At 29.3% G+C, this 12,714-nt stretch overlaps 1 protein-coding gene and 1 long non-coding RNA gene across 3 annotated transcripts; one reads left to right on the top strand and one right to left on the bottom strand.

Annotated features, from left to right (window-relative positions):
- Positions 1-506: 506 nt before the first annotated feature.
- Positions 507-1,275, top strand: LOC128285116 (uncharacterized). The gene is made up of 2 exons (XR_008275529.1): positions 507-675; positions 960-1,275. It is a non-coding gene; the product is annotated as an uncharacterized LOC128285116 (long non-coding RNA).
- A 3,114-nt stretch (positions 1,276-4,389) lies between these two features.
- Positions 4,390-7,854, bottom strand: LOC108476670 (E3 ubiquitin-protein ligase BOI-like). 2 transcript variants are annotated; one of them, XM_017778940.2, is made up of 6 exons: positions 7,361-7,854; positions 7,204-7,250; positions 6,932-7,098; positions 6,080-6,261; positions 5,573-5,931; positions 4,390-5,100 (listed from the first exon to the last, which is right to left on the bottom strand). In XM_017778940.2, exons 4-6 carry the CDS (start codon positions 6,189-6,191, stop codon positions 4,558-4,560), a joined length of 1,014 nt encoding a protein of 337 aa, XP_017634429.1. In that variant the 5' UTR covers positions 6,192-6,261; positions 6,932-7,098; positions 7,204-7,250; positions 7,361-7,854; the 3' UTR covers positions 4,390-4,557. The 2 variants fall into 2 exon arrangements, with proteins under 2 accessions (XP_017634429.1, XP_017634428.1); XM_017778939.2 differs by lacking the exon at positions 6,932-7,098 and having other exon boundaries at positions 7,361-7,853.
- Positions 7,855-12,714: the final 4,860 nt, after the last annotated feature.

The following is a 12,714-nucleotide window of genomic DNA, read 5'->3' as shown; positions in this document are numbered from 1 at the left end:
TAAAACAAACAAAAACATAAAAAAAACATGCTACGACAACGTAAAATTAACAAACAGTTTATGACATAACAGGTTTAAAAACAAAATAAAAAGAATAAAGAACTACAAAAACTAAAATGCTCAATTAAGGTAAATGCAAACTAAAGGGGTTATTAACAAATAAAACCAACTATTGGGACGAAATCAGGGACTAAAACTCAATGCGCGTCAATCATGAAGGGTTAAAAAAACAATAAACCAAATCCCCAAAACGCAGCACTTAAGTATGGGTTAAATTAAAATAACATGCAAATTCCAGGGATAAATTTAAAAAAGTCAAAGAAAACATAAATGGGCTCGATTGAATGCTGGTGCGAAGGAGGGGGACTTATTGCGAAATTACCCATCTAAAGGGAAAATCCGTGTGGACCAAGTCAAACACGCGTACTGACTCTACCCACCACCCCAATGCTGTCTTATTTTATTACCTAAAATTAAAACCTGCTTTAAAATCATTTTTTGCTTAAAAAAAACATTTTAACTTTGATTTTGTTTAAAAAAAACCCTAAAGTTTTGAGATTCCCTCACTCTCCCCTCCGCTCTTCGCCGAAAGGCCTATGCCCAAGCCTTCAACCGCCCCAAAAGCCCTTGCGATTAGCGAAGCAGGGTCCTCCGACGGTGTGAGCACAATGCGCAGTGAGTCCCTCTCTTTCTCTCCTATCTTTAGTTCGTGTTGTGGATCCAAATGGGAAAGGAAAAAAATGGAAAAAGAAGAAACAAAATAAAGCTACAGTAGATAATCACCTTTGAAAATATTCTTTGGTTGTTTTCTATTGATTTTTGTGTGTATTTTGTATACAATCCGTAACCTATTTCTCTGACAAAAAAGAAGAAAACCACATCCCTTTTACAATGAAAGATTGAAGGCTTTATAGCCAAATACAATACAGTTTCTACCTATTTCTTTGCTCAAATTGTAGGTACTGTGATGTTGTAGAGGAGTGCATGATCGTGGGGTGTGGACGTGCGAGCTAGGGGTCGTGCGTGGGCGTGTCGATGTGCGTGGTGGAAAGGCGTAGAACGTGGGGGCTGCAGCGCAAGGAGAAAGAAGGGTTTGTTGTTTCTGAAAAAAAAAATTTGGGTCATTGGGCTTGTGTAGTTGGGTATTAGGCCATTGTAAAATTTTGGGCCTTGGATTTATTTTGTATGTTTTGGGTTTGTTGGGCCCGGGCGAAAATTAGGCCCTACAAATTATATTTAGTTAATTAAAAATTAATTAATTTACTTGGTTGGACATCCACATTGGCCTCTAAAATCTATTTTAACTGTTACGTCAGACTGTCGTATGGGAAGTAATAGATCTTAACGGCAACGTGACCATTTTGTAACAAAACGTTAACGTAAGTAATTAAAATGTAACATTTCAAACATAAATAACTAAAATATAACCTAAAGCAAATAAAATGATTATTTTAATAATTTACTCTAAATATTAAGCCTTGAGTTTGTGAACTCTTATTAGTAGTGAAATACAAAAAGAAAATTAATTAATTAATTAAAATAAAATTATACATGAAAAATATGATATAAAAACATATTCACTAAAAGTTTATATATAAACCAAATGAAATTTTAGTTAAAGTAAGAAAGTTTGATGTTTAAAATTATAATGGAGTTGATGTTGTATTGAGTATGAAATAAATTCAATCAAAATTTTAAATAATAGTAGAGACAATTTTTTGACGATTTTATTCAATTAAAACAAATAAAAACTAAGTATAGGTATATGTTATAATAATGCTTCTTTAACCTCTTTAGATATTTTAATTTTACCATATTATTTTATGAAACTATTGTATAATATAAGAATTTCAATTATATTGTTAGTTAATAAATTAAAATTTCAAAATATAAACTAAATAAAAATGTTAAATTTAGCCAATATTATAAAGGCTCATTGTTGGTATTTTAAATACCATGGTTTGGCTTATATGGTTGTCATTTCATCCTCATTTCTAATATGTAAGGAAAAAAATAGTTGAAATTAAAATATAAGTTAACTAATACCATAAAAAATAATTAATATCAAACAATATTAAATGCAAAACATTAAAAAAAATACAATTCTATTTAATTACATACACTTTAAAGGTAGCCATAGTAATATTTTCAATTTGTGTTGTTCCAAGTAATTCTACTATTAAATTTTAAAATTTATAAAAATTTTCCGTCAAACTTATTTTAACCTACATAATTTTTTTTTAAAAAAACTGAAAGTATAAATATAATTTTCTTCAAAAAATAACAAAAAGATAGATTAACAAAATTATATATCATGTTTTAATTTGAACGGAGCGATAATTAAAATTTTAATAAACACTTGTTTGACATCGATTCAAATCATATTACTCCCATCTCCTATATCTAATGTTGTATAAAAAATTGTATATCGTGATTGAAAATATTAATTACAAATATTTTTTAAGATAAAACAACTTTCATTAGAACTTAGAAAAATATTACAAACTAAAATGATAAGTGGCAATCGTTTATCTCATACACTCGATCCTATTACCCTTTCTTCAAAGGTGTTCAAAGTAATATTTAGTGTCAAAATGTTCAAAAGACTAAGGATTCTTTCCAAAACTACCTGATTGAATCTTGATCCATTCCTTATAAATCCTTGATTTTCAATGTTCTTTCCAAAACCAGATTCTTACCAAATTGCCTTCCTTGTCTTCCTTTGCACCACCATCTATGAACCATAGTCCTCCATCGTTGCCCTGTATTCCACCGATGATTTTTTAGGCAAGACTTCTATATTCTTCTCCATTCCATATTTTCCTTTTTGATTTCAGGACAACCATCTTTCAAGTGTCTATAATGTTCACACTTAAAACGTATGGTAAAGAGAGATTCATACTCCATCCTCCAGATCGTATCCTTAATTCTAATTTTTGACTCTAGCTATTTACTCAAATATTATAATTGATCATGATAACATTATTAATCATCTTTCCAATTTCATTTAAAAAACTCTTGTTATAAAATGATCCGAATCAACCAAAAAACTTAATCCAAGTAACTACGTTCAAAGGATAAAATTGCAATGAAAAAGAAAAATTCTGTGATTTTACAATGAGATAATGGTCAAAAATTGTCCATAACCCCTTTGAAAGGACGAGCATAAAATCTTCCTCACATTTAAACTTAACCATAAAATAATTATTCTCAATATTCATAATTTGAAATGGGGCTTTTAGTTTCCAAAGTGAATGAAGTTTTAACCATAAAATAATCATTCTCAAAATTCATAATTTTAATTGGGACTTTTGGTTTCCAAAGCGAATGAAGTTTATTCGATAGAGTATTAAACTCGATTCTCCAGCTTCAACACGAATGTTCTCATCATACTTTGTTCCGCTAGATGATGCACTCGCTTGAAAATTTTGATGGTAGGCACACCTCTAACATTTTCTTTTACAGCATCACCCTCCCGAAACTTAATAGTCATCACAGGAACCATTAATCTAACCTTCCACATTACGAAAGGAATCAAGGAGGCTATCTTTGAACGAAATCCTACCCCCTTCAGAAGTGTCTATGCACATTCCACCTTCATCAGATGGGTCATCTTCTCTCAATCTCACCTTGTTAGTCACACGACCACCAACACCCCTTAGGCCCGAAAAACCATTCTCCTTAGCAGGACTACCACCTCCGGTCGAAGCCATTTCTCCAAATAATTGAAATATTAACAGGATAGAGGGAAGATCAATTTAATATACGAATACAAATATGGGCTAATGCCCTCGGTTATCAATCCTCATTGTGTTCGACCATTGAATGTACTAATTGTTTTGGCTTAGTTTAGAAAATAGAGTTGTTGATGATTGGGAATTGGGATTACGACCAAATCAATATGGGGTGAATCAACTTAATAATTAATATAGGGTTTGATGGAAATGGTTAAGCCAAATAACTTTTGATCAATAAAATCCATAAATGAACTAATCAAACTTTAATTATATTAACTTTTACTTGTTTTAAAATATATTTTTAATATAATTAATATGAAAAAGAAACGGATTTCAAAGGCGATATAGAAAAAGGATATGAACCCAACTATCCACATCTAAAATTATAATGAAAAGAAAAAGGAGGAAAATGGCCAACCACCAAAAAGAATGGTAGGAAACTATTAAAATGGAAGACAGGGACAAACCCCAACCACCATCATCAGCTATCTGCTATCATATTTGAACCTCTCTAACTCTTCACCTACCTTTGGCTTATTATACTTTAGCTTAATAATTTAAACCATAGATTTTAAAGACATGGGCAACACACCACGAAAACCACAACCAAAAAGATAAAATGTAAGATTGGTGGGGTGGGGGAGACTTGGGAGACTGAACAAAGGATGCTTTTGCATACTCCATTTCATGAAAATGGTTTACTTTTCATACATTGTCTCTATTAGGAGAAAAGGGGGGGGGGGGTAATGCTGGATGTCTCTCACACACACACGTAAGGGTATAAATTTTTCATCTTTTTTCAAGAATTTGCTTCACAGGTTTAGGATAAGTACACTTGGACACCAGCAGTTTTCGTTACCTGGCATACAGGGCAAACATTGATTGATAAATCACAGTCTTTACATAAGCAGAGGTGCCTACATGGCATCAACAAAATGGACACCTCCTTTGCGTTGCATGCTCTGCAAATAATGTGTTCCTTCATGCCCTTGGAAACACATTTTGCAGCCCCAAGAGGAATACTGAGAAAGTTGTTCGGATCAATATAGGAGGCTGCATCATCAACTTCACTATCTCCAAAACCTTCTTTCCCGTGTTGAGCACCTTGTGAGATTACTTGCTGAAGGTTGCTCTTCAACACATTAACAACCGACTCGTTGTATTTTGCTCTATAATGCCAATTATGTGCTTCTGCAGTCACCTGCTTTATTCTCTCAACCAGTTCCCTATTCTTGTTATTCATAGTCTCTAGTTCCATATCTTTCTCCCTGAGCTTCTTGCTGATGCCTTTCTCAATAGCAGCAAGAAAAGAAGCCATGTGCCTCTGCTTCATGTCTCTTATTCCCTTTGTCAGATGCTCTTCCTATTTACAGAATAAGATGAACAAAAATCATACCATCACATTTAAACCAATATCCAATTAGATACTTCGATTACTGAACTTTTTTTTATTAGAATAAGGTGTACAGAGTAATCTTCCTAGGCATCTCAATGCTAAGCATAACAAACAACCATGAATGTATGAAATGTATTGACCATGAAATACTATGCCATTATCATGGCCTAACTCCAAACAGAAGCTACATCTGAATGATTAAAAATAGAAGAAAAATATATCAAACACCTCTGGGCCAGCCGATAGCAAATGCATCAACATAACTATGAGTTATTAGGTAATATTATGCTATGTATCACGAAACCTACTTAGAAGAAGAGCAGCCAATAGTAGGAGCTTTGTAAAAAAGAGAACATCTGCTTGTAATCGAACTATTTCTAATATTTAATTAAGAAACCCCAAATATTGAGAGAAAAGATTGAAAGGAGACATTTTATACCTGAATTTTGATGTACTGATCAAACTCTTCTTTCTGACGATCAAGTTCACTTCTAATGTTGTCACCGAGTGACAAGATCATTGATGGTCCTTGTGTCATGCTTCCACTAGAAGTCACAGTTGAATTTCGCTCATCATCATCATACGATAGCCGTAAGCCAGTTGACACGGCATTAGGATTTGGAATGCCAGCTGAACAGTCAGCTTCCTCTTTACAGATGTTGTAATTCAAGGAAATTTGTAGCTTTTGCTGCCTTTGAATGTCTTCTGTTTCTCTGCCTCTTTTATTGGGTCGAATCATGGGAGCCAGATGTTCATTTCCAAAATAATTCACAGGATCAACATTGCACCCAGCTGGCACTGAAGTGTTAAACAATAAGGATTAGTTACCACTGAAAATTTCAGGAAAAAGGGGATGCATTTGTGGGTTTGCCTGTCGAAATAGGGCATTGAGAGAAATAAAAAAAAAGATTAATTGCAAAATAAATGAAAAATAAAAAAAACTTACAGCTTCCAAATAATTGCAGTTGGTTTGATCCATTAGTCTGATTCTGATATTGAAGATGATTCTCATCCAGGAAAATGGGAAGCACAGAATTACTGTTGTTGCCTCCTAACATTTTCTATATAAAATCTAAATTACTGTGATTTATATAGCTCTCTGAGGAGTACCCACAACTCAGAATTTGCCTGCCCAAGAAAAGGAAATTACAGTTTAAGTTCCGAATTATCAAGAATGAATTATGGAAGTAGTAAATAGAGCACAACGAGTAGAGGATGCCATAATGCAATGTCCAATTAAACTCCGCATTTATGAAAGAAATATGATCCGATATGAATCATTAAATCTTTTATAATCAATCCTTCACTACTAATGCATATTGAATCTATATTCAGGAAAGAAAAGAAAGTGATCACGCACTTGTCTTCCTTATATTAGGTTCTAAATAAATGCAATTCTAATTCCTATATTCTATCAAACGCTACAAGGATCCTCGCATGGTTAATGACTCGAAAGTTCAAAAGCGCATGATTGATCCCAAACCCCATTCCTATCAAACACGGGGGAGGGGGGGGGGGGAACCACTTTTGTAGACTTCTACTTCACCCTCATATCCTATTCAATCTTTAAACTAAGTACCAAAATTTAAATTCTACAGTGGAAAGGGTAAACAAAAAATCACGCAAAAGCCCTGGTAAGGGTCTCAAAGATGAAGCTTCAAAAAGAATAGGACTGAGGTTATGGATTTAGTTTCCAAGAAAAAAGCCGATAGCTTCACACACAAACAAAAAAGAGGGTTTCTTTGTTTACAAAGAAATTCCATGATATTCAAAATATAGATAGTCAAAGGGGTGAAACCTGGAGAAGTAAGCCTCTGAAAGGACTTAGGGGACGGAAAATAGCAAGGTAAAAAAAGAAAACAAAACACCAGAGATGCGAATCTAGTTTTGAACTTGTTTAAACAATAATAATCTTAACAAAAACTGCGAGATTTAGATCTCTATGACCGATTCCGATGAATCTCCCTACAAAACAAAATAAAAGAGAAAGGTATGGAAAATATTTATTTAGACAAAAAGGAAAACATCATCGAAGGCATGGAAAAACCCAAACAATCAAAAACAAGTTACCTGAAAGCAGTATGGAATGAATTCCAACAAAAGTAAGAGCCCGGATCCTGCAAATTTAAAAGCAAAACATAAAATACCCAGAAAATAAAAGGGGGAAAACACAAAATATAGAAGGAAAAGAGGGAGTCAAAAAGAAAAAGATTAAAAGAAAACGTACCTGAAAATGTAACGTTTATGGGGAAGAAATCAAAGAGGGGAAGCGATCATTTAGGATCTGATGGAATTGGCCTCAAAAGGTTGAAAGATTGATTATTACAAAAAAAACAAAGGAAAGAAACGAACGGTTAGAGAAAGGGCAGAAGAAATAAATAAAAAAGAGAAAGGGAAAGGGAAAGGGGAATTTGGAACGGAGAATGGGAGTTGGAGAGCTTAGAATTATTGAAAATTAATAAATAATAAGTAAATAATGGGGATTGGGTGGTAGAAACAATGGAAAAGTGAACTGCTTTTGGTTTCGCTTCTGTTTTTCTAAGCAATAAATTCTGGAGTTACCCAGGAAAATAGTGGCAGTTTTTTAACCCCTTTTTTTTTTTATTTGGTAAAATAAATTATAGGGTTGTTTCCGTAGGGGATGAGATTTTTTAAAAATTGTCAAAATCATTTCACCTTATTTGTAAAACTGATTGGGTTGGCGATGAGAAGATGGTGAAGGGATGTCATTATGTGGGTAACGTGGCTGAAGGGGAAATAGTTGCGATCAGGATTCAGGAGTGAGGCTTTGTCCACATGATCCGTGTTATTGTACAATATATAGTCCCACGTAATTCAACCCCTGGCTCGCTCGATGTGACTCTAAATAAATTTGGTCGTTTCCACCCTAAAACAAAAAATCATCTCCAATCGGTTATTTAAACTTGTCCATAAGTCAAGGAAATATAGATTTAAAAAATAAGTTTAGGTAAAAAAATAAGATTCATTTAAAAAATAAGTCAAGTCTTAAGTGAAGTTTTTTTTCCCTGAGCCCAGCACAACTCAAATTTGTAAAAAAAATTGTTTTCTTGCTCTTTTATTTTTTTACTATTTTGTTATCATTTTACTATTACGTTGTTATTATTTTATTGTTATTATTTAAATATTGTATAACTCTTGTTTTATTACTAATTTTGTTACTATTTTAAAGGCATTTGCTTGTTAACCTACATTTATCTTCTGTTATTTAAGTATATATATTTTCTAAAATTTATTTTAATTTGTTGCAAAAAAAATTAATATTTTTAGTATGTTTGATGTATTATATTTTTTAAAATTCATATAAAAGAAATATAAAAAATTTAAATATGGGCAGACCGGACCTAAATTTTAACATTTTTATTTAGACTATTAGACAAAATTTTATACTCATTTTTCGAGTCAAGCCTAACTAATAAATCTAAAATTTTAGTTGAGTCTAAGCCGACCCATATACACCTCTACTACAAGCTGAAGGTGAGCCATGCACACTCTCTAAGCCTAAACGACTAAATCTATCTTCTACATTATTGCCCAAACGAGCTGCATACTAAAAAGACAAGCTATCAAATAGCTTGTGCCTCGTTCAACAAATAGCCCCAAAAAAACAAGTCGAAAGAAGAATTAAGTTTAGAAAAATACCTACATTTTCGAAATCATAAATAATATTATAATATACTTACCTAAGTTGATTTTATCCATCAATCGAGTTTCAACTTAGTTATAGAATTATCAAAAGTTCATTTTTTTTACAAAACAATAAATATTATTTTAGGATATTTATATATTCTACACATTATAGGAGTCATTAGATTTAAACTTAATATATCACGGTTTTAAAAATCTCAATATTACCATTTAAATCAAAACCACATTTTGTTTTGTATCAATTTTTATAAATTTGTTATAATAGATGTACCATAATCTAGTGTCTATATGTTAAACTACTAAATTTGTATTATCCACAATTGAGTCTCAACTCATTGAGAAAATTATCAAATACCTAATTATTTTACAACAATAACAAATATATTGTTAGAGGTGAAGCTAGAAATTTTATTTAAGGGGCCAAAATAAAATTATAAAATTTTGGAGGGTCAAGGTTAAATTTTTTCACTAAAATGCTTAAATTACATTGCTTATATTTTTAGAGGGGCGAAAATGAAAAATTTTCTTTTATTTAAAAGTTAAAAAACTTAATTTGAGTAATTTACGTTTTAAGAATGGCTAAAGGGAAAATTTTCCATTTAACCAAGGGGGTGGAGGCCCTCCCTCTTCACCACTGAATATCGTGAGAATTTTTTTTGTCTTTTCATATTTTGATGTAAAAATCTAGAAAAATAACATATTATGAGGTTTGAATTTTTATATTTTAATTTTTATTATTTCAACTAAAATCATATTTATTTTTTATATGAATTTTTATAAATATATTTATTATATACAAAAAAATTTACCCATATCATAAACGTGTCATGATTTAGAATAATATAAAGAGTGTGATTGAATTTAGTTTCATGAGTCAAAGACATCAATTCAATTAAATAGATTAAAAATTTCAAATCAAAATTATTATAATAAAAATTATTAAAGGATATTTAAGAACTTTAAGTTTTAATAAAAAATAAATCTAAAAAACCACCGCTTATTAATTTTATTTTGTTTGATTTTAATTTATCTTTAACCACGCGTGATTAGTTCCCTCTCAAATCTATTTCAATTAAAAGGAAAAAGCCTAAGTTTCAATTAAGGACCCAAACGCACAAATATAACCTACTTTATACCAAGTGTTGCTTCTAATAATAAATTATATTCCACTTTGGAGGAAGAATGAAAGTTAAAATTTTGGAGATAATATTGTTTGGAGGGGTAATTACAGATCTTCAAAAGTATTAGTTATTATAGATCGTAAAACGGATATGGAGGATATTTTAATAGTACCAAAAATATAATTTATTTTACCAACTTCAGGGTTAAACAATTAATGTGGGTTAAACAATTTGTGCAGTAATAGTGAATTTAAAAATATATTAAAATAAAATTTTGGTTTAAGTGGTAAGAAAAGATTTTATAAATGATAGTGTTATGGGTTAAAATTTCAACATTTGTAACTCTTTTATTTGTTTCTATAAAAGATAAAATTACCCTTGTAATAATATAATTTAATAAAAATATGCAATGTTATCTTCAGTAAATTTTTTATTAAGTTGGTGTCGAGTTGAGTCGTGACACTAACTCAATCACCCACTTAAACAATAGTATATATAAAATTAGTCTATGCAATGGATTTAAATAATTAATTAAAAATTATTTTATTTATACTAAATAGTTGTCAATTAAAATATTGTTTTGTATTATTAATATTTTATGAAAATAAATTTAGAATTAAATTGAGATAAATTAGTAAAATATGAGACAAATTGAGATTAAAAATATGATGTGATAAATTAAAATATTATACACTATTCAATGTGTGTGGATGAATTCCTTCATAATATAATTTAAAATTAAAATAATAAATTAAGTAATAAAATAGATTTATTTGTATACAATTATTGTGATAGATCATATAAAATAGATTATTATGTTAAAAATTAGGTATAGAAATAAAATCTCAAATTTGAACTTAACATAGGATTAAAACTAAAATTTAACCACTTTATATAATTTTTTTAAAAAAGTAATGATATTAGAATTGAAATTGGATCACCTATATTATTTATTAAGTGTTTTACTGAATTGGTGCAACCCTTAATCGCCATCAATTCGGTTATAAAATTACAAAAATACTCTTTTGTTATTAAAATAAGGTATACTATTAGAGAATTGTTTAGTCTTTTATTTAAAAAAATTAATAAAAATAAATATGTTGAGATTTGAACCTAAACTATTTGAATTAGTAAAACTTATCACTCAACTAAAGCTTTATTTTAATATTTTTACATTTCAATTGTAGCGACGTAAAAATTTTAGCTTGGTCGCTAGTTGAGGCGATTTATTAGAAATTTGAAAACCGACTTTTGATTTTATTAAAAAAGGGAGTCGCCACCGATCTTTTTTCTAGGTATGAACGGACACCTTATAAATCATCTTTTAGAAAAGAAAATTTATTCTTGAACAACAATGAAGGCCGGGTTTAGGTCTATGCGAAAATCCAAAGAAAAATAAGGTTCTGGAGTCGGTTACGCCCGAGGAAGGTATTAGCACCCTCGCGACGCCCAAATTGGTATCTTTATTAAACAGGTGTCATCTTGATCTTCAAAAATATGAATTCAATTTAGCATTTAATCGTGATCCGTTTAAAACACGAGAGATTTTAATTTTTTGGTTTTTGAGAAGGACATACCGTTTTAACACGAGTTGATTGATGTTCACCCAACATAGCAATGAAATCGATGACTTAATATTAAATCGGTATGTTGCCTTGCTTATTGAAATTAGTAAAAAACATGAATAAAAATCTTTCTAGATAGAACAAATAAAAGTAAAAGAAAACTAAAATTGATGTTGCACTATGGTATGAACTACAATGCTAAATTCGGGTCAGACAAATAATAAATAAAAGTTAAGAATATACGAAACAGATAATATATAAGACATTAACAATACACATGCGATAGTAATAATATAAAACAATAATAATGCATATGGTATTAATCATGATAATATTAGCATTAAACACGAAATAAAATCATGAATATATATAAACATATAGTAATAATGAATGAAGTGACGTAAACCTAATATTAAAATACTAATAGTGCCATATATACATATATATATATATATATTAAAGTATATGTAATGATAAGAGTGAAAAGTGTATATATAGTAATACTAAAATACATACATAATGTTTACCTACATAATATATAAAATGAACATATACAAGATACATTATAAATACTAATAACATAAAATTATATACATTAATAATACTACCTAAATATATACATATATTTTTAAAATAAATGCATAATAATATTAGAATAAAATAATAAGTATAATGATAAATATAAGGATATATGAAAATAATACTATATATAAAAAGTATATATATATACATGTATAATAAAATATACTAACATTAATAATAAATATAATAGGGTAAAATAGATACAATAATATACATAAGATGTAGTAAAAATGTATATAACATAGTATTCAAAAGTTTATACATGAGATGAGATAAAATATATACATGGAATAGTAAAGAAATATACATAATATATAAAAATATATAACTAATGATATCAAAATATGTACATAATAATATATAAAATATTAAAAAAAACATATGTACATAACATATACAAAAATATACATATACATACATATAATACAATATGCACTAATGTTAATAATAATAATAATGCTAGAAATGATGATGAAATATAAAACGTAAATATAATACAACAGTAATATTAAAATAAAGTAATTAAAATAATATCATATATATATATATATATATATACATACATATATAATAAAACATACACTAATATTATATATATAATAATACTAGAACTAATAATAACTAGTAATAATAATACATTAAAAATA

Source organism: Gossypium arboreum, chromosome 12 (genome assembly GCF_025698485.1).
Source record: "Gossypium arboreum isolate Shixiya-1 chromosome 12, ASM2569848v2, whole genome shotgun sequence".
Classification (NCBI taxonomy): domain Eukaryota; kingdom Viridiplantae; phylum Streptophyta; class Magnoliopsida; order Malvales; family Malvaceae; genus Gossypium; species Gossypium arboreum.
The sequence above is the reverse complement of the archived record's forward strand: the minus strand, read 5'-3'. Positions and strand labels throughout refer to the sequence as shown.